This window comes from Pan troglodytes, chromosome 11 (assembly GCF_028858775.2).
Source record: "Pan troglodytes isolate AG18354 chromosome 11, NHGRI_mPanTro3-v2.0_pri, whole genome shotgun sequence".
Classification (NCBI taxonomy): Eukaryota; Metazoa; Chordata; class Mammalia; order Primates; family Hominidae; genus Pan; species Pan troglodytes.
In genome coordinates, this window is record NC_072409.2 from 65,313,572 (window position 1) to 65,339,292 (window position 25,721).

The 25,721-nt window shown below is 41.4% G+C and overlaps 1 protein-coding gene across 8 annotated transcripts in view; it reads right to left on the reverse strand.

Moving 5' to 3' along the window:
- The window catches only part of TRPM6 (transient receptor potential cation channel subfamily M member 6), a 163,738-nt gene that overhangs the window by 104,012 nt on the left and 34,005 nt on the right, over positions 1–25,721 (reverse strand). For all 8 annotated transcript variants that reach the window (XM_016960963.4, XM_009456736.5, XM_063787774.1 and 5 more), the window contains exons 4-6: positions 13,959–14,136; positions 11,810–12,023; positions 5,825–5,949 (exon numbers count right to left, since the gene is read on the reverse strand). In XM_016960963.4, coding sequence (XP_016816452.2) covers positions 5,825–5,949; positions 11,810–12,023; positions 13,959–14,136 — 517 coding nt within the window. The remainder of the gene's footprint in view (positions 1–5,824; positions 5,950–11,809; positions 12,024–13,958; positions 14,137–25,721) is intronic.

Here is a 25,721-nt window from a genome sequence, read left to right on the forward strand (position 1 = left end):
GTGAAACCCCATCTCTACTAAAAATACACAAAAAAATTGGCCAGGCATGGTGGCGGGTGCCTGTAGTCCCAGCTACTTGGGAGGCTGAGGCAGGAGAATTGCTTGAACCCGGCAGGCAGAGGTTGCAGTGAGGTGAGATCGCGCCACTGCACTCCAGTGCAACAAAACGAGACTCCATCTCAAAAAGAAAAAAAAAAAGTATTACTTGCAATTTAGAGCAGTGCTTCTCAAACTATCTGTGGTATCAATTTTTTAAATTTCCCATGTTTTAATGGACCGATATGTGATCCTACTATGAATAACTAGTAGGCAGCTTGTGGTACATGAGATTCACAACACAAGTTCAACAGTATTGAAACAAACCCTGTTCAGCAAGATTAGCCTGCTTTCCACGTGCTTGAATGACACAGCATGGTCACATTGCTGGCAGTGGTTCTAAATATTTTTTTTTCCTTTCTTTCTTTTTTTTTTTTTTTTTTGAGATGGAGTCTTGCTCTATTGCCCAGGCTGGAGTGCAGTGGCATGATCTCAGCTCACTGCAATCTTAGCCTCCCAAATTCAAGCGATTCTCCTGCTTCAGCCTCCCGAGTAGCTGGGACTACAGGCACACATCTCCACGCTTGGCTAATTTTTGTATTTTTAGTAGAGACGGGGTTTCACGCCCAGCCTTCATTTTCATTTCTGTGCTTACCTTGTTTCAAATCATTAAAAAACAGTTCAAGGACTGGCACCAGTACATAGACCACACCATTATTCAAAAATAGTGTCTTTTTATAGATTTATTCCAGAATAATATTTTGACACTGACTTTTCTCTAGTATTTCAAACAAAATAAAGAGTAACAGCTGGCCAGGAGCGGTTACGCCTGTAATACCAGCACTTTAGGAGGCCGAAGCTAGTGGATCAGTTGAGGTTAGGAGTTCGAAACCAGCCTGGCCAACATGGTAAAACCCTATCTCTACCAAAAATACAAAAATTAGCCAGGCATGGTGGCATGCGCCTGTAGTCCAGCTACTCAGAAGGCTGAAGCACAAGAATCACTTGAACCTGGGAGGTGGAGGTTGCAGTGAGCCAAGATCTCGCCACTGCACTCCAGCCTGGGCGACATAGTGAGACCCCGTCTCAAAAATAAATAAATAAATAAAACAGTGGAACAGCCAACCAGCCAAACAGCATTTCATTCATTATAAAACATCAAAATCTTTATTACATTAATGGACATTTTCTTAAGCTGCTCCACTTCGTATTTGCTTTTAGAGGCAAAAGCACAATATTTAGAGTAAGAAAGCCCAAGTTTAAGTCAAGGCTCTTCTACTTACTAACCTTAACTCTGAGTAATTCTTGCTTTCTTTCTCAGGCTTATTTTCCTCAGGTATAAGTAAGGATGATGATACTGATAATTTTTATTCAGAGGGTTGTTGTGAGGCTTCAAAGAAATAATGGATGCAAAAGGCACTATGAACTTTATAAACATTAGGCTTTAAATGTTACCTTTATAATTTCGAAGCATGACACTGAGGCAAGAAACCAAAAGGAAAATAATTGAGAGATTTAATACATATTTTGTATTTATTTTAAAAAGATAAGAAATAATATAAAATAAAAACTATGAGAAATGCAGCATACTTGACAAACAAAATTGTTACTAGGCTGAATTATAGGATCTTTCAAGGCTAGGCACAGAGAGAGGCTCATTCCTATAATCCCAACACTTTGGGAGGCCAAGGCAGGAAGATCACTTGAGGCCAAGGGTTCAAGACCAGTCTGAGCAACACAGCAAGGCCCCATCTCTAAAAGAAAAAAATTTTTAAGAATTAGTTGGGTGTGGCGGTGCATGCATGTAGTACCAACTACTCTGGAGGCTGACATGGGAGGATCACTTGAGCCCAAGAGTTCAAGACTGCAGTGAGCTATGATCATGCCATTGTACTTCAGCCTTGGCAACAGAGCAAATTTTATCTTAAAAAAACAAAACAAAACAAAAAAAACTTGAAGGTTAAGAAGTCTAAAATCCCTGCTTGAAAATGTACAAAAACCAGATGAAGAGATGTTGAACCTCACTAGCAATCAGGGAAATGTAAATAAGAAAAATTAGGTATTATTTTATATCTTAACAGAAGGGTATAGCGTGAAAAAAAAACAGAATACTCAGAACTCAATGGGCATCCACATACCCCATTGAAAATAATATGAATTGTTTTGTTTTGGGGTTTTTTTGTTTGTTTGTTTGTTTTGTTTTTTTCTTTTAGACAAGGTCTAATTCTGTCACCCAGGCTGGAGTACAGTAGTGCCCATCTGGGATCACTGCAACCTCTGCCTCCCGGGCTCAAGCGATCCTCCCACCTCAGCCTCCTGAGTAGCTAAGATCACAGGCACATGCTGCCATGCTGGCTATTTTTGTTTTTGTTGTTGTTTGGTTTGTTTGTTTGAGACAGGGTCTCACTCTGTTGCCCAGGCTGGAGTGCAGTGGTGCAATCACAGCTCACCACAACCTCAACTTCCCAGGTTCAAGCAATCCTTCCACCTCAGCCCCCCAAGTAGCTGAGACTATAGGCGCGCACCACCATGCCCAGCTAATTTTTGTTTTTTTGTTTTTGTTTTTTTTTTTGTAGACAAGGGTTTCACCATGTTCCTCAGGCTAGTCTCAAACTCGTGAGCTCAAGCAATCCGCCAGCCTCGGCCTCGGCCTCCCAAAGTACTGGGGTTATAGGCATGAGCCACCATGCCCAGCCAAGAATGTGAATTGTTACCACCCTTCCAGAGGCAATGTGTCACATTTTAAACAGTTATACAGACTGGTCCAAGCATTCCACTTTGAGAATTAATTCTAGGGAAATAAGCAAGCTAGTATCAAAGATTTACATATCTTATCACAATATTATTATTATTATCCTCAAAAGTGAAAAACAGAACATGACCTAAATGGACAATAATAGAGGAATCATTGATTCAATACAGTACAGTATGATACTAGCTGACATGAAAAATCAAAATGTTTCCTTGGCCTCCAGATGTGCTCTGCTAATACTATGTCCCACTGACCAGGCACAGTGGCTCCCGCCTGTAATCCCAGCACTTTGGGAGGCCGAAGTGGGTGGATCACAAGGTCATGAATTCGAGACCAGCCCGGCCAATATGGTGAAACCCCATCTTTACCAACAATAAAAAAATTAGCTGGGTGTGGTAGCGGGTGCCTGTTATCCCAGCTACTTGGGAGGCTGAGGCAGGAGAATCGCTTGAACCCAGGAGGCGGAGGTTGCAGTGAGCTGAGATCGTGCCACCACACTCCAGCCTGGGCAACACAGCAAGACTCCATCTCTGGGAAAAAAATAAAAATAAAAAGCTATGTCCCACTAAAAGCAAACAGCCTTTACTCTGGGAAACAAAAAATATACACAATGAGCCTGGAATATTTTTTCATACTAAAAAGCAAGGAAGTCATGATAGACAATGGAATTGTATGAAAAGAGGAGGAGACATCTTGAAAACACTCCACCGGCCAAAATGGGATAATTTGAACATTATTAAGAATAATAACTGTATTGATTAATGGATTGAAATATGACAAAGATGTTTACATTTATGAGTTAAGAAAACTCATCATTCACCTTTCATTATTTTGAAAACTGGCAAATAAAAAGAAAAGAGTCAAGCATTTATTCAGCCCTTCCTATACAACTGTACCACAAGGTAAACCAAGTGATTGGTGAGAAAACGTTTATCTATATGGAGTATTTAAGTATTAGAGTGTTAAGTACATAGAGCATGTAAACTAATAAACAAAGGACATTATAATTAAATGTCATCATGTTGGAACTCTGTTGAAATAATGAATCTATGCAACGACTGCTAACATTATAAAAAGAGAGACCCCCATATATTACAAGGGAAAGACATACCTCCTCCTATGGCATAAACTTACACAGAAAACCTGAACCTGATCATACCTCTCAATCAAACTACCAATTTACAGAAAAGAAGCAAAGAAACATGCTAAACACCACTACAAAAGATTAAATCTGGAAAATCCAAGCTGGAGGAAACTCTTCAGAACAAATGACCCAGTTTCCTCAATAAATAAATTACACACACATAAAAAAATGAGATGGAGGTAAAATCCATAGATTAAAAGTGACAAAAATAAAAGCAAGTCAAGAGATATAACAACACATCACAATATATGAAACTTTTTTGGATAATGAAATCAAATCACTAAATAATGAAGACTTAAGAAATCCTGTTTTTGAAAAAAACATTATGAGGCAATGAAAAACTTGACTAGACTGGATAGTCAGTGATACTCAGAAATTCCTGGTAATTTTTTAGATATAATAACTTCATTGTGATTATATATTTTCATTGTCCATATATTTTAGAAAGAACTACTAAAATATTTATAGATGAAATTATTTGATGTCTCAAATTTGCTTCAAAATAACGGAGGGTGTCGGCTGAATGGATAAGGGAAGAGGCGAAACAAAATTGGCTATGAGCTGGTAACTGTTGAAGCTGGAGATAGGTACATAGAAAAGAGTTCATTTTTCTAACTTCTCTACTGCCTAATATGTTGCAAGTTTTCCAAAATCAAAGTTAAAACAGGCTGGGTGCAGTGGCTCACGCCTGTAATCCCAGCACTTTGGGAAGCCGAGGCAGGCAGATCATCTGAGGTCAGGAGTTTGAGACCAGCCTAGCCAACATGGTGAAACCCTGTCTCTACTAAAAATACAAAAATTTGCCGGGCCTGGTGGTGGGTGCCTGTAATCCCAGCTACTTGGGAGGCTAAGGCAAGAGAATTGCTTGAACCCAGGAGGTGGAGATTGCAGTGAGCCGAGACTGCGCCACTACACACCAGCCTGGGCAAGAGAGCGAGACTCCGTCTCAGGAAAAAAAAAAAATTTTAAACAACCCATAATCATGTCTGTATTAATCGACATGGAGAAATAACTACGGCAAATAGGTAAGCTGAAAAAAAGCACATTTATAGCAATCAGTTCTGTTACTATTTTAAAATACACACTTTTTTTGCTGTACATATACACACATACATAGAAAAAATTCTGAAATGATCCTGACAGAAATATTAACAGTAGTCATCTTTCTTCTTTAGAACATTTTCTTATATCTAATATTTTACCAAAAAATTATATTAGTCTTACAAAGAGACTGAGACAAGTCCGTTCCCTTTGAAAGAATACATAAGAACAAAGAATCAATACACAAGAAGGAATGAAGCAGAGTAATACAAGATAACAGATGAGAACTAGGAGGGCCAAATTAAGAATGTCCCTTGTTTCACTACGGGCAAACCACTTCAAGAACCTTGGCTACTACCTTAAGTGAGACAGAAGTCCTTGAAGTGTTTTACACAGAGGAATGGCATGATCTGATTTGTATATTTTTAAAGAATCATTCTGGCTACTATGTTGAGACTATGCTGTTAGGAGACAAAGGTAAGAGTAAAGATGGCTATTGCAATCATTCAGGCAACAGATAATGGTGGCTCGGATTCACTCAGTAACAGTAAGGGCAGTGAGAAGAAGAAATCAGATTTTAGATATATTTTTAAAGTGGAACTGATAGATCAAGTTTGAGTGTGAGACAAAGAGATCATTCCAGGATTAGTCCAAGGCTTTTGACTTGAGCAACTGCAAGGGTGGGACTGTCATCTTCTAAGACAGGGTGAGGGAAGCAGCAGAGAGTCAGGATTTGGTAGTGAATATATTACATCTGTAATGTTCATTCATTAGACATCCAGGTACAGTGTTAAGCTGGCAATTTGCACACGTGTTCATTTGCTTTTGTTATGAAAGGATTGTCTACTTACATCTTTTCCAATAAGGTCTCTCTGGTTCTCAATGACACCCCAAGGAGGGATTCCAACTGTCCAGATTTTTCTCAAGGAATGAGAGGAATGGGATTTCAAGGCATCCCCAACATGCTTGGACACTCCTATGAACAACCAGTTTAGAAGTCAAACTTTAATTCACAAATCGTGCAAAACAAAGAGACTGCCAGAAACAGACAAATAAATAGGCAAGCATATGCAAGGGCTATTCTTAGGGAGAGTTGCTGGCACAGTCGAATTAGTTTCTGATACCTTGGCTTCCTCTATTCTTTCTAGACACATCTTCCTCTTATCATTACCTCTCTCTACCTGAACAATGTTCCTCTGAGCCCTTTGGGCAATTTCTGCCTACAACTTCAGATCCGATCCTACTCTTGCCTAAGCAAAATGCTGTGCACTGTCCTTCCTCAGCAAGCCCAGCCCTAACATTATGAATGCTTATTATTATTATACTTTAAGTTCTAGGGTACATGCGCACAATGAGTGGGTTTGTTACATATGTATACATGTGCCATGTTGGTTTGCTGCACCCATTAACTCCTCCTTTAGGTATTTCTCCTAATGTTAGCCCTCCCCCAGCCCCCCACCCCCTGACAGGCCCTGGTGTGTGATGTTCCCCACCCTATGTCCAAGTGTTCTCATTGTTCAATTCCCACCTATGAGTGAGAACATGCGGTGTCTGGTTTTCTGTCCTTGCGATAGTTTGCTCATCTATGTCCCTACAAGGGACATGAACTCATCCCTTTTATGGCTGCATAGTATTCCATGGTGTATATGTGCCACATTTTCTTAATCCAATCTATCCCTGATGGACATTTGGGTTGGTTCCAAGTCTTTGCTATTGTGAATAGTGCCGCAATAAACGTACGTGTGCATGTGTCTTTATAGTAGCATGATTTATAATCCTTTGGGTATATACCCAGTAATAGGATTGCTGGGTCAAATGGTATTTCCAGTACTAGATCCTTGAGGAATCGCCACACTGTCTTCCACAATGGTTGAACTAGTTTACAGTCCCACCAACAGTGTAAAAGTGTTCCTATTTCTCCACGTCCTCTCCAGCACTTGTTTCCTGACTTTTTAATAATCACCATTCTAACTGGTATGAGATGGTATCTCATTGTGGTTTTGATTTGCATTTCTCTGATGGCCAGTGCTGATGAGCATTTTTTCATGTGTCTGTTGGCTGCATAAATGTCTTCTAATGAAAAGTGTCTGTTCATACTTTGCCCACTTTTTGATGGGGTTGTTTGATTTCTTCTTGTAAATTTGTTTAAGTTCTTTGTAGAGTTTGGATATTAGCCCTTTGACAGATGGGTAGACTGCAAAAATTTTCTCCTATTATGAATGTTTTTTTTATCCCTAATCTTACCCAATGTCCCAGCACAACATCCTGCAGATATGTCCCTTGCTCATTAAGGCAAACTAATTTAATAGCTTTATATGCACAAATATTTCAAAGCTAATACATTGAGGAGTAATATGTTAATGTTCGCCCTTCTGGAATTAATACTAGTAATTAGTACAGTAGCCAACACTTACTGGCCTACAGTAAGATTTCAGTAAGTGTTGGCTACCTTTGTATGTATTTACACTTTAAGTAGGAATGTTTTTAGTCCACTTTATAGGCAAAAAATTGTGGCACTGGGAGTTTAAATAAATTGTCCAAGGTTTGTAGAGCTTTGGACAATTTATTTAGAGCTTGGATTTTGTAGAGATTGGATTCCAATTTAGGCAATTTGACCTTTTTCAAGAATAGACTTTATTTTTTAGAGTAGTTTTGGGTTCACAGCAAAATTGAATGAAAAGTACAGAAAGTTCCCACGCCATGCCCTGCTCCCACACAAACACAGCCTCCCCGACTATCAGCATCCCCCAGGAGACTGGTACATCTGTTACAATTGATGACCCTACATTATAGGGTCATGACAATAGAATATCACTATTCTCCATAGTCCACAGTTTACATCAGTTTACATTAGGGTTCACTCTTGCTGCTGTACATTCTATGAGTTTTGACAAAGATACAATGATGTATATCCACCATGTTAGTATCACTGCCCTGAAAATATTCTGTGCTCTGCCTACTCATCCCTCTCTCCCCTCAGCTCCTGGCAACTGCTGATCTTTCTACTGTCTCCATAGATTTGCCTTATCCAGAATGTCATATACTGTAGTTGGAATCATACAGTAAGTAGCCTTTGAGATTGGCTTGATCTGACCTTTAAATCACAATACTGCATTGTAAGACTTATTCTTCCTATTCTTCCTATGTGTGGTACTGACCTTATATGTGTCATTAGCACAGAAGGAAAAATAACCTGCATATGGCATGGATCTGAGGCTTAGCAGCTAAATCACTTCCTCGTTCCTGGCATCTTCCCTTCCAACTCATTTTCTGACCCTCTCCCAGAGCCATCTCTAGAACCTGGGATCTGGATCACAGGCACACATCAATATCAAGTGTGGAGCCATCCACCCCAGTAGAGATTCTGATTCCATGGTTTGGCATGGTGTGCCAACACTGTTGTTGTTTTAAGCACCTTACATGTGATCCTAACACATATCGTTGTTTGAGACTCTCCGTAAAACCCAATTTGACCATGTTATTCCCCTATTCATCCTGCTGTTCAAATTCCTTTCAGGGCTCCTTGCTATGTAGAGAATAAGACTTCAGCATGGCACCCAATCTGGCTCCAGTCTCCTTTGCAGTCCCTGTCCCCTGCCACATGGCACACACTCCAGCCAGGAGCTTTATCACTTCTTTCTACACATGCCTTCACCTCTAGCTGTGTGCCTAACCCTGAGCTGCCACTTCTTACTAATGCCGCTTCCTACCTTTACCACAACACCAATGCCAAGTGCTATATCCTTCCCAAGACTTCCAAGGTGCCCTCAGTTGAAACTAGAATTCATGTCCCTCTTCCTTGTATTCTCAAAACACTTCCTTTGAATCTCAACTATAACCCACTCAGCATCAATTTCTCACTAGTTGCTTTTTGTCTGTCACAGCCCAACCCATCACTAAATTCAGGGTCCGTGTTACTCCTCTTTCATTCCTAACACCTATCCAAATGCTTTTCACATAGTAGATTCTTAAGGCTTGTGGCATTCAATTTAAGTAAATGTCAAAGATTCATGCGAAATTATATTCAACTATGGTTGAGAAGCCTGTCAAGAATAGACGGGAGCTCATAAGCAGAGTTCAAATTTAAATGTGCACGGGAATCATCTGGGGATGTTGTTAAAATGCAGGTTCTGATTCTGCAGGTCTGGGGTGGGGCCTGAAATAGGCACTTTCAGCAAGCTCTCAGCTGATGCTGATGCTGCTGGTCCAGGGACTAATCCTTAAGTAGCCAGGCCATAGAGGAGCTGTGGTTGAATCAGGTTAGCCTGATTGTTTTATGTTGTTGTTGTTTTCTTTTTTTTTTTTTGAGACGGAGTCTCGCTCGTAGCCCAGGCTGGAGTGCAGTGGCACGATCTCGGCTCGCTGCAACCTCCGCCTCCTGGGTTCATGCCATTCTCCTGCCTCAGCCTCCCAAGAAGCTGGGACTACAGGTGCCCGCCACCACACCCAGCTAATTTTTTGTATTTTTAGTAGAGACGGGGTTTCACCGTGTTGGCCAGGTTGGTCTCGATCTCCTGACCTTGTGATCCACCCACCTCGGGCTCCCAAAGTGTTGGGATTACAGGCGTGAGCCACCACGCCCGGCCCTTTTTTTTTTTTTTTTTAAGACAGGGTCTTGCTTTGCCACCCAGGCTGGGTAGAGTGACATGATCATAGCTCATTGCAGCCTTGACCTCCCAGGCTCAAGTAAACCTCCCACCTCAGCCTCCCCAGTAGCTGGGTCTACAGGTGCACACCACCACATCCAGCTAATTTCTGCAATTTTTTAGAGATAGGGTTTTGCCACATTGCCCAGGGTGGTCTCGAACTCCTGAGCTCAGGCAATTCACCAGCCCTCAGCTTCCCGAAAGCCTGGGATTATAGGCATGAACCACTGCATCTGGCCTGACTGTTGTTTAGTGGAGATCCAAGTATTTCTCATGTCCCATTTCTTTTGTTTATATGAAGTATTTCAATCATCTCCACACTACTCTATTTGTGTTTCTTTAGGTTAACTGGCCATAAACTCAGTGATCTTTTTAAGGCATTAAGTAAAATGAAGCATGACATGCAGTTAGTTATTCAAAGAAAAAGCCTTGCCCAAGCCTGTCTTTTCAATGAATGATGTGAAACTTCCCTACCCACCCACTTCACTGGAAATCAAATAAGAACTATACAATGGACTTAGAACTCTGCCAACTTCAGTTTCTTCCAAGAATGTGAAACAATCTCTATAAAATATGTATGATAAAGTGTGCGTTACCTATTTGTGATGGGCCAAATCCCTTGGTTTTATTTTACTTTGTTTTTTCAGTCATTCACTTCCTTCATTCCTTTTCAGTCAAAAGGAACTTTGTTATGTCAGTACAAGGTGCTAAATGCTTAGGCAGATGCTCAGGCCCTTGCCTCTAGTACACAACCAGAAGGAGAGCTAACACACTGACTCATCCTAGCCTGTAAGGCAAAATACCAACATTCTACAAGTGCTACAGGCAGTAAATGCTGTAGAAATTAAAAGACAAAAGTGAGTAGCTCTAGTTGAGATATTCAAGAAGCTGTTTGATGAGTGCGTTGGCATCTCGTGTAGATCTTAAAACATGGGCAAAATTTGATAGGAGACACTGGGCAGGGCATGCCAAATCAAAAGAGAGAAAAGTAAAGGGAAGATAGAAAACCACAGGTTAGGCCAGACACGGTGGCTCATGCCTGTAATCCCAGCACTTTGGGAGGCCAAGGTGGGCAGATCGCCTGAGGTCAGGAGTTCGAGGCCAGCCTGGCCAATATGGTGAAACCCGGTCTCTACTAAAAATACAAAAATTAGCCAGGTGTGGTGACAGGCACCTGTAATCCCAGCTACTTGGGAGGCTGAGGCAGGAGAATCGCTTGAACCTGGGAGGCGGAGGTCGCAGTGAGCCAAGATTGCACCATTGCACTCCAGCCTGGGTGACAAGAGCGAGACTTCATCTCAAAAAAAAAAAAAGAAAAAGAAAAAGAAAACCACAGGTTAGTAACAAACTGGTAAGAGACAAGAGTTTATGGAATCACTAGTTCTCAATCCTGGCTGACATACTTCAGAAGCTCCGGACTAAAAGCTTCTAATTCATCTGGGGAAGAGCCTGTACATTTGTATTTTAAAAGCTCCCCAGGTTGTCCTTATGTGCAGACAGTTCACAAACACTGAAGCAAAGAAATAAGGTCAGAGCCCACCATATACAATTCTGGAATTTCAGATTTTAAGAAGTGTAGAAGAGTCAGTGATTGAGACGGTGAGTGTTTTGGCAATCATGTAGTTAAAAAAAAAAAAGTATCTACTCATGCCCAAAACACGCAATGCAAGTTTTACCCACATCACTGATTTCCCAAATCTGAGAATCTGACAATGATTATATGAGTTTAGTGAAAGTCCAGGCCCACACACACTACGCACTTGCATGGATTCGATGTCCCTTCTAGCCTTGCTGTAGTTGGGAGCTCAGGAAAGACTATTTTCTTTTCCAGAGGTTTATCTGAAGTTACATTAAAATAGTATATTCTGACAATGGTAAAAACACATTCCAGGAAAAACCTATGATTCTTCTGGGTTTATTTTCTAGTCACTAGGATTTTCATCTTTCTTCCTCACAGCACCACATATCCTAGGAATGCTACAGAGCAGAGATTATGTGGCACACTACCTGATTCACAGTTAGAAAGAAAAAAGAAAAAGAGAAGAGAGAGAGGAAGGAAGGAAGGAAGGAAGGAGGGAGGGAGAGAGGGAGGGAGGGAAAGAAAAGAAAAGAAAGAGAAAGGAAAAAAGAAAAGAGGGAGAGAGGGAGGGTGGAAGAGAGGGTGGGAGAAACGGAGGGAGGGAGCTTTACCTGTATTGATGCCTTCAGTTATTATCCACGCTCCTGTTGTCTCTGCAGCTTTAACCAAACCTTGGCTGAAAATCTCTTTAAATTTAGAGGGCATAGTAAAGTTCTGGATGCCCCCATGGACTGAGATCACAAGCTTGGGCAGTTCCATTTTCCACTCTTTCAACATTAAATGTAACAGATGATCCAGTTTTGTATCATAAGAAGTTCTAATATACTGCAAGAAAAGCACATGTAGGTGAATAGAACATTGTAAAAAAGTTATGCCAGGCACAGAAACAATGAGCACACAGCAGGGCAACTAAAATGGCCAAAATCTAAAAGGAAGTATGTGGGATCTCTTTAAAGTTCATCTTCATGTAATGGAAATATTTACTTTTAAAAGATTCCACACTCCCATTAAGTTCCTTCTGGGAATTACAAGTCACTGTAGGAAAGCTTCCTCTGGTTTTCAAGGCTGGCCCACCAATGCTCTCCAGAGAACCTGGGGTGAGGCAGAAATACTTCAAACAGGCAGGGTGCGGTGGCTCACGCCTGTAATTCCAGCACTTCGGGAGGCCGAGGCGGGCGGAACACCTGAGGTCAGGAGTTCAAGACCAGCCTGGCCAACATGGTGAAACCCCATCTCTACTAAAAATACAAAAAAATTAGCCAGGCATGGTGGCACACGTCTGTAATCCCAGCTACCCAGGTGACTGAGGCAGGAGAATTGCTTGAGCCCAGGAGGCGGAGGTTGCAGTGAGCTGAGATCATTCACTCCACTCACGCCACTGCACTCCAGCCTGGGTGACAGAGCAGGACTCTGTCTCAAAAAAAAAAAGAAAAAGAAAGAAAGAAAGAAAAAAAAAAAAGAAAAGAAAAAGAAATATTTCGAACAACTGGCCAAAATCACTATGTCAGCAAACCTTTTCATCAGAAGCTATAACAAATAGGTGAAATGGGATTTTTCATAAATGCTATGGCTTTCTGTTTACTTAATCATTTCACAGATTTGCATAATTTAAATTAAGATTCTAGAGCATGGACATTTAATTTATTGTAAATTTTACCTTCTAATTAAAATTGTAAATTTTACCTTCTAACCATTATCCCTCTGAAAACACTTTTGTTCTGAAACAAATACTTTTCACAAAAACAGTCATCTCTTTAATCGTCAATGTAAGCAAAAGAAAAGATGAGGGAAATCAAAGCCAGCAGGTAGCCCCAGAATCATTTTTTATTTTACCTAATATTGTATTGCACAGCTGGCTGGCTTTTTCCAGCAAATGCAGATCACTCAAAGGATATTGAGATGAATTTGCCTCCCTCAAACTTACGCGAACCAACAGCAAGAATAAGCCGGATTTATAGGAAGAAGTAAGGACAATAAGAAACCATGAATTATGAAACAAAACCACAGGCAAAGATCTCCATACATGCAAATAGGAGTTAACACATGATCCTCCAGAACATGACAGTAATTTAAAACAATTTCCAATTCATCTTTGAACTTCTTTTTTTTTTTCTTTTTGAGATGAAGTCTTATGCTGTCGCCCAGGCTGGAGTGCAGTGGTGCAATCTTGGCTCACTGCAACCTCTGCCTCCCAGGTTCAAGTGATTCTCCAGCCTCAGCCTCCCAAGTAGCTGGGATTACAGGCCTGTGCCACCACACCAGCTAAATTTTGTATTTTTTAGTAGAGATGGGGTTTCGCCATGTTGGCCAGGCTGGTCTCAAACTCCTGACCTCAGGTGATCCACCTGCCTTGGCCTCCCAGAGTTCTGGGGTTACAGGTGTGAGCCAACGTGCCCAGCCTGAACTTCTTGATACATAATTCCTTTATTCCAAAATTAAAATATTAAAATTTCTGAACATCAGGAACGGTGCAGCTATTGAAAAATGTGAAGGCACAAATACTTCAAACAGGCAGAAACCTGTTAGTAGAAACCCCGTCTCTACTAAAAATACAAAATTAGCCAGGAGTGGTGGCCCATGCCTGTAGTCCCAGCTACTCAGGAGGTTGAGGCAGGAGAATCACTTGAACCCGGGAGGCAGAGGTTGCAGTGCGCCGAGATTGTGCCATTGCACTCCAGCCTGGGCAACAAGAGCAAAACCCCGTCTCAAAAAAAAAAAAAAAGAAAGAAACCAGCAAAACAATTTGGGTTACTAGCAAACCTTGGCATGATGGGTGTGCTCTCCATCTTGGAAATTAATCGTGCCAAAAGTATCTGTTGGGCTTTTCGTTGTGTGCTTTTCAACAGACCATTGTTCACTTTCTTTACCCTTGGCAGCTGAGATGGTCCAGGAATAATCTATCCCAGCATGGTCTCCAATCAGTCGGCCACAGTAACACCTTAAATTCAAGACCAAAAAAAAACTCAACTTCAAAATAGAAAATAGGTGCAATATGTCTACCTTTTTCTAAAGTAATGTATAGATGCCATATACTATTTCTTAAAACTTCACATTAAGGTTTATATTAAATTTCTAACATAGGACTGTCTTCTAAGTTTAGAAACACTATTAGTGGTTCTCTCTCTTGGCTGCACATTAGGATAATTTGGAGAATATTTTTTCTTTAAAGGCAGGAATACCTTGGAGACATTGAAAGTTTGGTTCCAGTCCACTACAATAAAGTGAATATGGCAATAAAGCTAGTCACACAAATAGTTTGGTTTCCTAATGCATATAGTAGTTATGCTGACACTATTAAGTGTATTAAGTGTTCAATAGCATTACATCTAAAAAACAACGTACATAACTTAATTAAAATAATTTATTGCTAAAAAACGCTACCAACCATCTGAGCCTTCAGTGAGTTGTAATCTATGTGCTGGTGAAGGGTCTTCTCTCAATGTTGATGGTTGCTAACTGATCAGAATGGTGGTTGCTGAAGGTTAAGGTGGCTGGGGCTATGTCTTAAAATAAGACAATGATGAAGTTTGCCACATTGATTAACTCTTCGTTTCACAAGAGATTTCTCTGTAGCATGTGATGCTATTTGATAGCATTTTACCCACAGTAGAACTACTTTCAAAACTGGAGTCAATCCTCTCAAACTCTGCCACTGTTTTATCAACTAGGTTTATGTCATATTCTAAATCCTTTGTTGTCATTTCTATAATGGTCTATCTTCACCAGTAGATTCCATTTCAATGAACCATTTTCTTTATTCATCCATAAGAAGCACCTCCTCATCTAATCAAGTTTTTTAATGAGATTCAGTCACACCCTTCAAGCTCCAGTTTTAATCCTAGATGTCTTGCTATTTCCAGCACCTTCTACAGTGACTTCCTCCACTGAAGTCTTGAACCCCTCAAAGTCATCCATGAAAGTTGGGATCAGCGTCTCTAAAACTCTCATTAATGTTGCATTTTGACCTCCTCCCATGAATCATGAATGTTCTTAATGGCATCTAGAATGGTGAATCCTTTCCAGAAAGTTTTCAGTTTACTTTGTCCAGATCCATCAGAGGAATCACTACCTACAGCAGCTAAAGTCATACCAAATGTATTTCTTAAATAATAAGAGTTGAAGGCCAGGTGCGGTGGCTCACGCCTGTAATCCCAGCACTTTGGGAGGCCGAGGTGGGTGGATCATGAGGTCAGGAGATCGAGACCATCCTGGCTAACATGGTGAAACCCCGTCTCTACTAAAAAATACAAAAAAAAAAAATTAGCCGGGCATGGTGGCAGGCGCCTGTAATCCCAGCTACTTGGGAGGCTGAGGCGGGAAAATGGCATGAACTCAGGAGGTGGAGCTTGCAGTGAGCCGAGATAGCGCCACTGCACTTCAGCCTGGGCGACAAAGCAAGACTTCGTCTCAAAAAAAAAAAAAAAAAAAGAGTTGAAATTTAAAGTTATTTCTTGATCCATGGGCTGGGGCTGCAGAATGGATGTTGTGTTAGCAGGCATGAAAACAACATTCATCTCCTTGTAATATTTCCATAAGAGCTCTTGGGTGACCAGGTGTGTGGTCAATGAGCAGAAATAAGTTTAAAGGAATCTTTCTTTTTTAAAGCAGTAGATCTCAACAGTGGGCTTAAAATATTCAGTAAACCATACTAAAGACAAATGTACTGAGATTCAGGCTTTGTTGTTCTATTTATAGAGCACAAGTGGAGTACATTTAGCATAATTATTAAGGGACCTAAAATTTTGGCATGGTAAATGAGGGCTGGCTTTAACACAAAGTCACCAGCACAGATACTGATAGACTTGCTCGATCCAAGGTTCCCACAAACCTCCAACTGTCTCCTAACAAGAGAGTCAGCCTGTCCTTTGAAGTTTTGAAGCCAGACATTGACTTCTCTCTAGCTATGAAAGTCTCAGATGGCATCTTCTTCCAACATAAGGCTGTTGGTCTACATTGAAAATCTTTGTTTAGTGTAGGTACCTCATCAATAATCTTAGCTAGATCTTCTAAATAACTTGCTGCAGCTCCTCTGTTAGCATTTATTGCTTCACCCTGAACTTTTATATTACAGAGACTGCTTCTTTCTTTAAACCTCATGAACCAACATCTGCTAGGTTCAAACTTTTCTTCTGAAGCTTTCTCACCTCTCTCAGACTTCATATAATTGAAAAGAGTTAGGACCTTATTCTGGATTAGTCTTTCATTTAGGGGAATGCTGTGGCTGGTTTGATCTTCTATCCAGACCACTCAAACTTTCTTCATATCAGCAATAAAGCTGTTTCTTTTTTTATCATTTGTGTGTTCACTGGAGTAGCACTTATAATTTCCATCAAGCACCTTTCCTTTGCATTCACAATTTGGCTAACTGTTTGGCACAAGAGGCCTAGCTTTCAACCTATCTCAGCTTTCAACATGCCTTCCTCACTAAGCTTAATTATTTCTAGCTTTTGATTTAAACTGAGATATGCAAGACTCTTTATTTCATTTTGTTTCACTAAGTGGCCATTATAGGATTATTAATTGGCCTAATTTCAACACTGTGGCATCTCAAGGTAGAGGGAGGCACAAGGAGAGGGAGAGAGACAGGATCGGTCAGTGGAATAGTCAGAACATATATAACATTTATCTAATTGGTTTGCCCCATCTTATATGGGTGCAGTTCATGACACTCCAAAACAATTACAATAGTGACATCAAAGATCGCCGATTAAAGATTGTCATAACAGATACAATAATGATAAAATAAAAAAGTTTGAAATATTGCGAGAATTATTAAAATGTGATGCAGAGACAAGAAATGAACATGTGCCACTGGAAAAATGGCACTGACAGACTTGCTTAATGCAAGGTTCCCACAAACCTCCACATTATAAAAAATGCAGTATCAGTAAAGCACAATAAAGTAACACACATGAGGTATGCCTGTACTAAAAATCTCTTGCATACTCATGTTCATAGCAGCATTATTCTGAATATCCACAAAGTGGAAGCAACCCAAATGTGCATCAGTGGAGAAGTGGACAAACAAAATGTGGTATATAAATACCATGGTATATGATTCAGCCTTAAAAAGGAAGAAAATTCTGACATATGCTATAACATGGAAAAACATTGAAGACATTATGCTAATTAAAAGAAGCCAATCACAAAAAGATAAACAGGCCAAGGGTAGTGGCTCACGCCCGTAATTCCAGCACATTGGGAGGGTGAGGTGGGAGAATCGCTTGAGGCCAAGAGTTCATGACCAGCCTGGGCAACATAGCAAAACCCTGTCTCTACAAAAAAATATAAAAATTAGCCCCGTGTGGTGGAGCAAGTCTGTAATCTCAGCTACTAGGGAGGCAGGAAAATCACTTGAGCCTGGGAGGCAGAGGCTGCAGTGAGCCGAAATTACATCACTGCACTCCAGCCTGGGCAACAAAGCAAAACTCTGTCTCAAAACAAAACAAAAAGTAAGAATAATTTATCATTTTATGCATTATCTACAACATGTTGAATAAAATTAACAAAAATACAAATGTAGAGGGAAAGAGTTATAATTTAGATGAGTAATAAGAGCCTCTCTGACATTTTGGGATGGATGATTTTAAAAAAATTTACGTAAAAAATAAACAAAAAGATCCTCCCTAGGAAATCAATTTGACATCAAGAGAGTTCTTATCTCTTCAAAATGAATATCAAGAAGCAGAGAAAATTTGTCATTTATTATAAATAATTGAGTACAGTTCCTACTGTGACTTTCACCTAACCTTGATTAATCAACAGATAAGTTGATCAGGTAAGTTGATTCTGCTTAGCTGCCTAGATATTAAATTTCTGTTTTCTTTAGATTTCTTGTCAATACAAACAAGTCAATTTATGGCCCAGTACATGAACAGACATTTAAGGCGCAAATTGTTTGCTTCTTTTTTTCCCCTATAATTAAAGCTTATTCTCTTCTTAAAGGGAAATTCATATTTCTACATTTATGTACCTCCTTTGCAAGAAGGGCCCTATCATATTATTTTAAAGTTCTTGCTATACCTAATTCTCATTTAAAACAATTATATTGTTTTCTGGTATGAACTTCAGTGACACATTTTATATGAGAATTAGATAGGTATAGCAGGAACTTTAAAAACTGAAAACATTTTTCTTATCGATATTTTAGAATTTTTTTTTTTTTTTTTTTTTTTTTTTGAAACAGAGTCTCTCTCTGTGTTGCCCAGGCTGGAATGCAGTGTGACACGATCTCTGCTCACTGCCACCTCCACCTCCTGGATTCAAGCAATTCTCCTGCCTCAGCCTCCCAAGTAGCTGGGATTACAGGGGTGTGTCACCACGCCTGGATAACTTGTTTGTATTTTTAGTAGAGACAGGGTTTCACCATGTTGCCCAGGCTGGCCTTGAACTGCTGACCTCAGGTGATCCACCCACTTCGGCCTTCCAACGTGCTGGGATTACAGTCGTGAGCCACTGCTCCCGGCTATTTTACAATATTTTTCTAAAATGCACACTTTTAAGAAATTATCTTCATCTATTAAAATCTTCAGACTTGGGTTTGTTTACACGTTCCAAAAAGCCTAGTCATCAGTCCTATGAGTCTACAAACCACACATGGCTCCATGCACTAATCCACCATGACGTTATTCCTTTGCTACCTTGAGTACACAGACGAGGTGTTCTGCAAGCCAACAATGGTCTTTTCACAATTAGGTGCTGCTATTCACACACCATCAAGTTTTAACTGAAAATGGCTGACAATGTCAAGTACTAGCAAGGACACATTTCCTTTGTAAAAAAATTTTTTTAAATTATTATAACATTCTCACTTTTTTCACTGTTTAGTTTGAGATAAGGTCTTACTCTGTCACCCAGGCTGGAGTGCAGTGGTGTGACCATGGCTCACTGCAGCCTCAACTTCCCGTGCTCAATCAATTCTCCCACCTCAGCCTCCCATGCAGCTGGAATTACAGGCAACGACTATCACGTCCGGCTAATTTGGGGTTTTGCCATGTTGCCCAAGCTGGTCTTGAACTCCTGGGCTCCAGCAATCCTTCTCCCTCAGTCTCCTAAAGTGCTGGGATTTTTAATCATTATTTTAAGATGTTAATTTGCATTCAATATTGCCAAAGGCAGGCTGCTCTGATGGTAGTAGGTTATCACAACTTACTAACATTAGTGTCACTAAAGTTGGTATACAACCCCCCACTGCTAAATTTGACTGGCTTTAATATATATATAGTCATATATACAGTCATATGTATAGTCATATACAGTCATATATAGTCATATATAGTCATATATATAGTCATATATATAGTCATATATAGTCAAAGTTATATATATATAGTCATATATAGTCAAAGACAAAGTATACTCTAAACCATTGTCATTCTTGATTTTAAGACCCATAAGTAACTTTGTGTCTCTGATTAAAGTTATGAAGCCTACACTCAGGAATTCTGAAAAATAGATAAATAATGAAGTTATGAAGCCCGTCTCAAGAAAAAATATATATGTAGCAGTAGTTCTCCCTTACCTTCAGGGCATATGTTCCAAGACCTCCAGCGGGTGCCCAAAACCGCAGATAGTACCAAACCTAATTGCTGTCAGTCAGAACAGGTTTCTGTTCATGTCTTCCACCCACGAATGCAACGACTGTTTCATTTTAACTAAGCATTTATCAAAATTATGGCCCTGTGGCCATAATTTTGCAACTGAAGGTACAGCAGTAAAACTGGCATGAATTTCTTTTTCTTTCTTCACAATTTCATGGATAGAAGATGGATTTGTACCACAGATCTTAGCAACCTCAGCTAACTTTTATTCTTAGCTTATTAAGCTGAGAACTTTCACCTTTTCACTTAAAGAAAGCACTTTATGGCTCTTTGGCATGTCCAAATTGCCTGCATCACTACTCTTGCACTTTGGAGCCATTATGAAGGGTTACTTGGATTCAAGTACTGCAATACCAAGACAGTCAATCAGATAACCCTGACAGCTACTAAGCCACTAACGGGTGGGGAGCGTCTGTAGCATGGCTAGGCTGGACAAAGGAATGATTCATGTCCTAGGTTGGACAAAGCAAATGGCAAGAGATTTTATCATGCCACTCTGAATGGCACGCAATTTTAAACCCATAAATTGCTTTTTTTCTGGGATTTTCTATTTCATCTTTTTGGCCCATGAGAAACTGAAACAATGGAAGGTAAAATGGCAGAAAAGGGGGGACTACTCCTTCCAAATTTCTAAACCTTCTTTAATTAAAAATTGCATCCTGGTCCACAGTTTTCCTCAACTGCCCTGCCTCCAGCTAGATAGTAATGCCTGCAATGCCCCGCCTGAAAGAGTCAATATTCTTCTTGACAGCTTTTCATTCTAAATTTCTGTGTCTATATTCTGATGCACAATTAATTCCATGGACTACGTAAGGTGCAGTATACATTAGTAAATGTTATATTTAACTTCTATATATCTGCTTATCTGATGACAAATACATACAGTGAGAAGAAAAAAACGTAAAGAAATCTAGACAGGGCCAGAGCTCAATTTCCAAAATGTTCCAAAGAGACAATAGAGACAAATACATTTGAGTACATGGTGGAGAAATGTGGCTAGCTGTTATGGACTGAATTGTTTTCCGACAAAATTCATATGCTGAAGCTCTGACCCCTAATGTGACTGCATTAATTACCTCCTTAAAGTTTAGTTAAATTCAGCAGGGCACAGTGTCTCACGCCTTTCATCCCAGCACTTCGGGAGGCCGAGGTGGGCAGATCACCTGAGGTCAGGAGTTCGAGACCAGCCTGGCCAACATGGTGAAACCTCATCTCTACTAAAAATACAAAAAATTAGCCAGGTGTGGTGGCAGGTGCCTGTAATCCCAGCTACTCGGGAGGCTAACACAGGAGAATCGCTTGAACCCAGGAGGCGGAGGTTGCAGTGAACTGAGATTGCACCATTGCACTCCAGCCTGGGAAATAAGAGTGAAACTTCATCTCAAAAAAAAAAAAAAAAAAAAAGTTAAATTAAGTCATAAGGATGAAGGATTAATTTGATAGAAATGATGTCCTTAGAAGAAGGAGAGATCCCCAGGATGTGTGCACACAGAGAAAAACCATCTGAAGACACAATAAGAAGGTGGCCATCTGCAAGCCAAGGAGAGATCACAAGAGAAACCAACCCTGCAAACAACTTGGTCTTGGATTTCTGACCTCCAGAACTGTGAAAAGTTCATTTCTGTTGTTTAAGCCACCTAGTTTGTGGTATTTTGTTATGGTAGCTCTAGATGACTAAAATCCTGGCTATAGAACAGTGGATTGTACCTGACAAGCAGGGGAACCAAAAACAAGAGCTGAAGTGCAGGCAGCCTAGGCCATAAACAGGAAGCATCTAGGAAGTGATGTGTCCTGGAGCAAAAGCACTGGACCAGGAGATGGCCAACGCCATGCAAATCTCTACTCTCCCAAAGCCTCTATTTCTTCAACTGCAGTAATGTAAGGATTGGTTGGACAAGGTGGTCTCTAATGCCTTCCATTTCCTTTCATTGTGTAACTGAGAACCTGTAGCAATGCTCAGTGTTGCAGGACCCTGCTCTGAAAGAGGTGATCAGTGGGCTAAGGATACTTATTGTGCATCTACTGTATTGAGCAGCATGTCAGGTAGCACATGGTGAGAAGTTACAGGGGAAACAGAAGTGTCTACAACTTACAATCTCTTCAGAGAACTAGAACAGGGCTGGGCGCGGTGGCTCACGCCTGTAATGCCAGCACTTTGGGAGGCCAAGGCGGGCGGATCACTTGAGGTCAGGCATTCAAGACCAGCCTGGCCAACATGGTGAAACCCCATCTCTACTAAAAATACAAAAATCAGCTGAGCGTGGTGGCACGTGCCTGTAATCTCAGTTACTCAGGAGGCTGAAGCACGAGAATCGCTTGAACCCGGGAAGCGGAAGTTATAGTGAGGCGAGATTGAGCCATTGCGCTCCAGCCTGGGCGACAGAGGGAGACTCTGTCTCAAAAAAAAAGATAACCAGAACAAGCGCAGGTGATGAAAACTTCTGTGTATGTAAAAACCAACGTAAGGCCGGGCGCGGTGGCTCACGCCTGTATTCCCACCACTTTGGGAGGCTGAGGTGGGTGGATCACATGAGGTCGGGAGTTCAAGACCAGCCTGGCCAACATGGTGAAACCCTGTCTCCACTAAAAATACAAAAATTATCCAGGTGTGGTGGCAAGTGCCTGTAATCCCAGCTTCTCGGGAGGCTGAGGAAGGAGAATTGCTTGAACCTAGAAGGCAGAGGTTACTGTGAGCCGAGATCACACCATTGCACTTCACCCTGGGTAACAAGAGCAAAACTTCGTCTCAAAAAAAAACAAAAAAACAAACAAAAAAAAGACAAAGTAAGAATATTGGGGTTCCATATGGAAAGGTTCTTAATGTAAAGGGAGGCACAGTAATCCCAAATGTACCAAATATACATAATCAGGATCTACTAGTTAGAATGGTGACATCTGATCATCTTTTGGAACAAGGGTCACCCTTCAAAATGAAGCAGCATCTATTCAAACACAAGACAAATAATGATTCATCTGCCTGGCTTTTTCTACACAGAACATAAATTGAGGTAACCTCATCTGGAGAGATAACTCATTATGCTTTTATAAGGCAGTTCTTTAGTGCAAACCAACGTTCAGCTTAAGTATATTTCTATTCTGATTATCTATTTGATTTGAGTTGACATTTTATTCTTTTTTTTTCTAGTTCATTAAATTGTAGCAAGGTCCCATAGAAGAAACAGACCTCCAAAATTAAAAAATATATATTCATGTTTGTCTCTTTAATTACAACTTTTGAAGTCTCAAAGAACATATCACTAACAAGTACTAAAAGCTCACTTTATATAAATGTCAATTCCAGCAGGGGGGTTAAAAAAATGTCAATTCCCTCTCAAATTGTTTTATAAATTCAGTAAAATACCCATCACTCAGAGCATTTCACAGCCATGTTAGAAACAAAGAATAAAATAAATTTAAAAAGAAAAAAAAATCAAAATCTCAAAATATATTTCAGGGAACACGACAATGTGATTCTAAAATTTATATTAAATCGGCCGGGCACGGTGGTTCACGCCTGTAATCCCAGCACTTTGGGAGGCCGAGGAGGGCGGAACATTTAAGGTCGGGAGTTCAAAATCACACTGACCAACATGGTGAAACCCCATCTCTGCTAAAAATACAACAAATTAGCCAGGCGTGGTGGTGGGCGCCTGTAATCCCAGCTACTCGGGAGGCTGAGGCACGAGAATCGCTTGAACCTGGGAGGTGGAGGTTGTGGTGAGCCAAGATTGCGCCACTGCGCTCCAGCTTGGGTGACAGAGCTAGACTCTGTCTCAAAAATATATATATATGTATTATATATATAATACATATATATATTATATATATATTACAGTCACTTATTGACAAGGAGATTTAGGATTATTTTTAAGTATTGCAATACAGTCCAGGTGCGGTGGCTCCCAGCACTTTGGGAGGCCGAGGCAGGAGGATCACTCAAGGCCAGGAGTTCTAGAACAGCCTGGGCAACATAGCAAGAACCCATCTCTATAAAAAATAAAAAACAAAAAAAATCAGCCAGACACAGTGGTACATGCCAGGAGGGGGGTAGCTACTCAGGAGGCTGAAGAGTGGGGATCACTTGAATCCAAGAGTTTGAGGTTGCAATGAGCTATGACTGTACCACCGCACTTCAGCCTGGGAGAAGGAGCAAGACCTTGCCTTTAAAAATTAGAATTTTTTTTTTTAATGATAGCATTGCAATGTAGCGGAACTACTTTTTAAAACATACTATTTTAAAGAAAATGTTTACTTTTTCTTTTTCTTTTTGAGCAGGATCTTGCTGCGTTGCCCAGGCTGAATGTGAACTCCTTGGCGCAAGCTATCCCCCATCCTCAATCTCCTGAGTAGCTAGGACTACAAGCATGTGCCCACCACACTTGGCTAAAATTTTCTTTCAATTAAAAAAAAAAAAAACTTGTATAAATGCATAAAAGTGTCCCGCTCCCTCTCCCGCTCCCGCTCCCCCTCCTCCCTCTCCCACTCCCTCTCCGTCTCCACGGTCTCCCTCTCCCCCTCTCTCCACGGTCTCCCTCTGATGCCTAGCCAAGGCTGGACTGTGCCGCCGCCATCTCGGCTCACTGCAACCTCCCTGCCTGATTCTCCTGCCTCAGCCTGCCGAGTGCCTGGGATTGCAGGTGCGCGCCGCCAAGCCTGACTGGTTTTTGTATTTTTTGGTGGAGACGGGGTTTCGCAGTGTTGGCCGGACTTGTCTCCAGCTCCTGACCGTGAGTGATCTGCCCGCCTCGGCCTCCCGAGGTGCCGGGATTGCAGACGGAGTCTCGCTCACTCAGTGCTCAACGTTGCCCAGGCTGGAGTGCAGTGGCGTGATCTCGGCTCGCTACAACCTCCACCTCCCAGCCGCCTGCCTTGGCCTCCCAAAGTGCCGAGATTGCAGCCTCTGCCCAGCCGCCACCCCGTCTGGGAAGTGAGGAGCGTCTCTGCCTGGCCGCCCATCATCTGGGATGTGAGAAGCCCCTCTGCCCGGCGGCCCAGTCTGGGAAGTGAGGAGCGTCTCTGCCTGGCCACCCGTCGTCTGAGATGTGGGGAGCGCCTCTGCCCCGCCACCCCGTCTGGGATGTGAGGAGCGCCTCTGCCCCGCCGCGACCCCGTCTGGGAACTGAGGAGTGTCTCTGCTCGACCGCCACCCCATCTGGGAGGTGAGCAGCGTCTCTGCCCGGCCGCCCTGTCGGGGAAGTGAGGAGCCCCTCCGCCCGGCAGCCGCCCCGTCCGGGAAGTGAGGAGCATCTCCGCCTGGCAGCCGCCCCGTCCGGGAGGTGGGGGGCGCCTCTGCCCAGCCGCCACCCCGTCTGGGAGGCGTACCCAACAGCTCATTGAGGGCGGGCCATGATGACGATGGCGGTTTTGTCAAATAGAAAAAGGGGGAAATGTGGGGAAAAGGAAGAGAAATCAGATTGTTACCGTGTCTGTGCGGAAATAAGTAGACATAGGAGACTCCATTTTGTTCTGTACTAAGAAAAATTCTTCTGCCTTGGGATGCTGTTAATCTATAACCTTACCCCCAACCCCGTGCTCTCTGAAACATGTGCTGTGTCCACTCAGGGTTAAATGGATTAAGGGCGGTGCAAGATGTGCTTTGTTAAACAGATGCTTGAAGGCAGTATGCTCGTTAAGAGTCATCACCACTCCCTAATCTCAAGTACCCAGGGACACAAACACTGCGGAAGGCCGCAGGGTCCTCTGCCTAGGAAAACCAGAGACCCTTGTTCACATGTTTATCTGCTGAGCTTCCCTCCACTATTGTCCTATGACCCTGCCAAATCCCCCTCTCCGAGAAACACCCAAGAATGATCAATAAATACTAAAAAAAATAAAATAAATAAAATAAAATAAATGCATAAAAGTGTTTTGAAAAGTAAAAACAATTTTTAAAAGATAAATAAAGTATAGGAAACTTACCCTA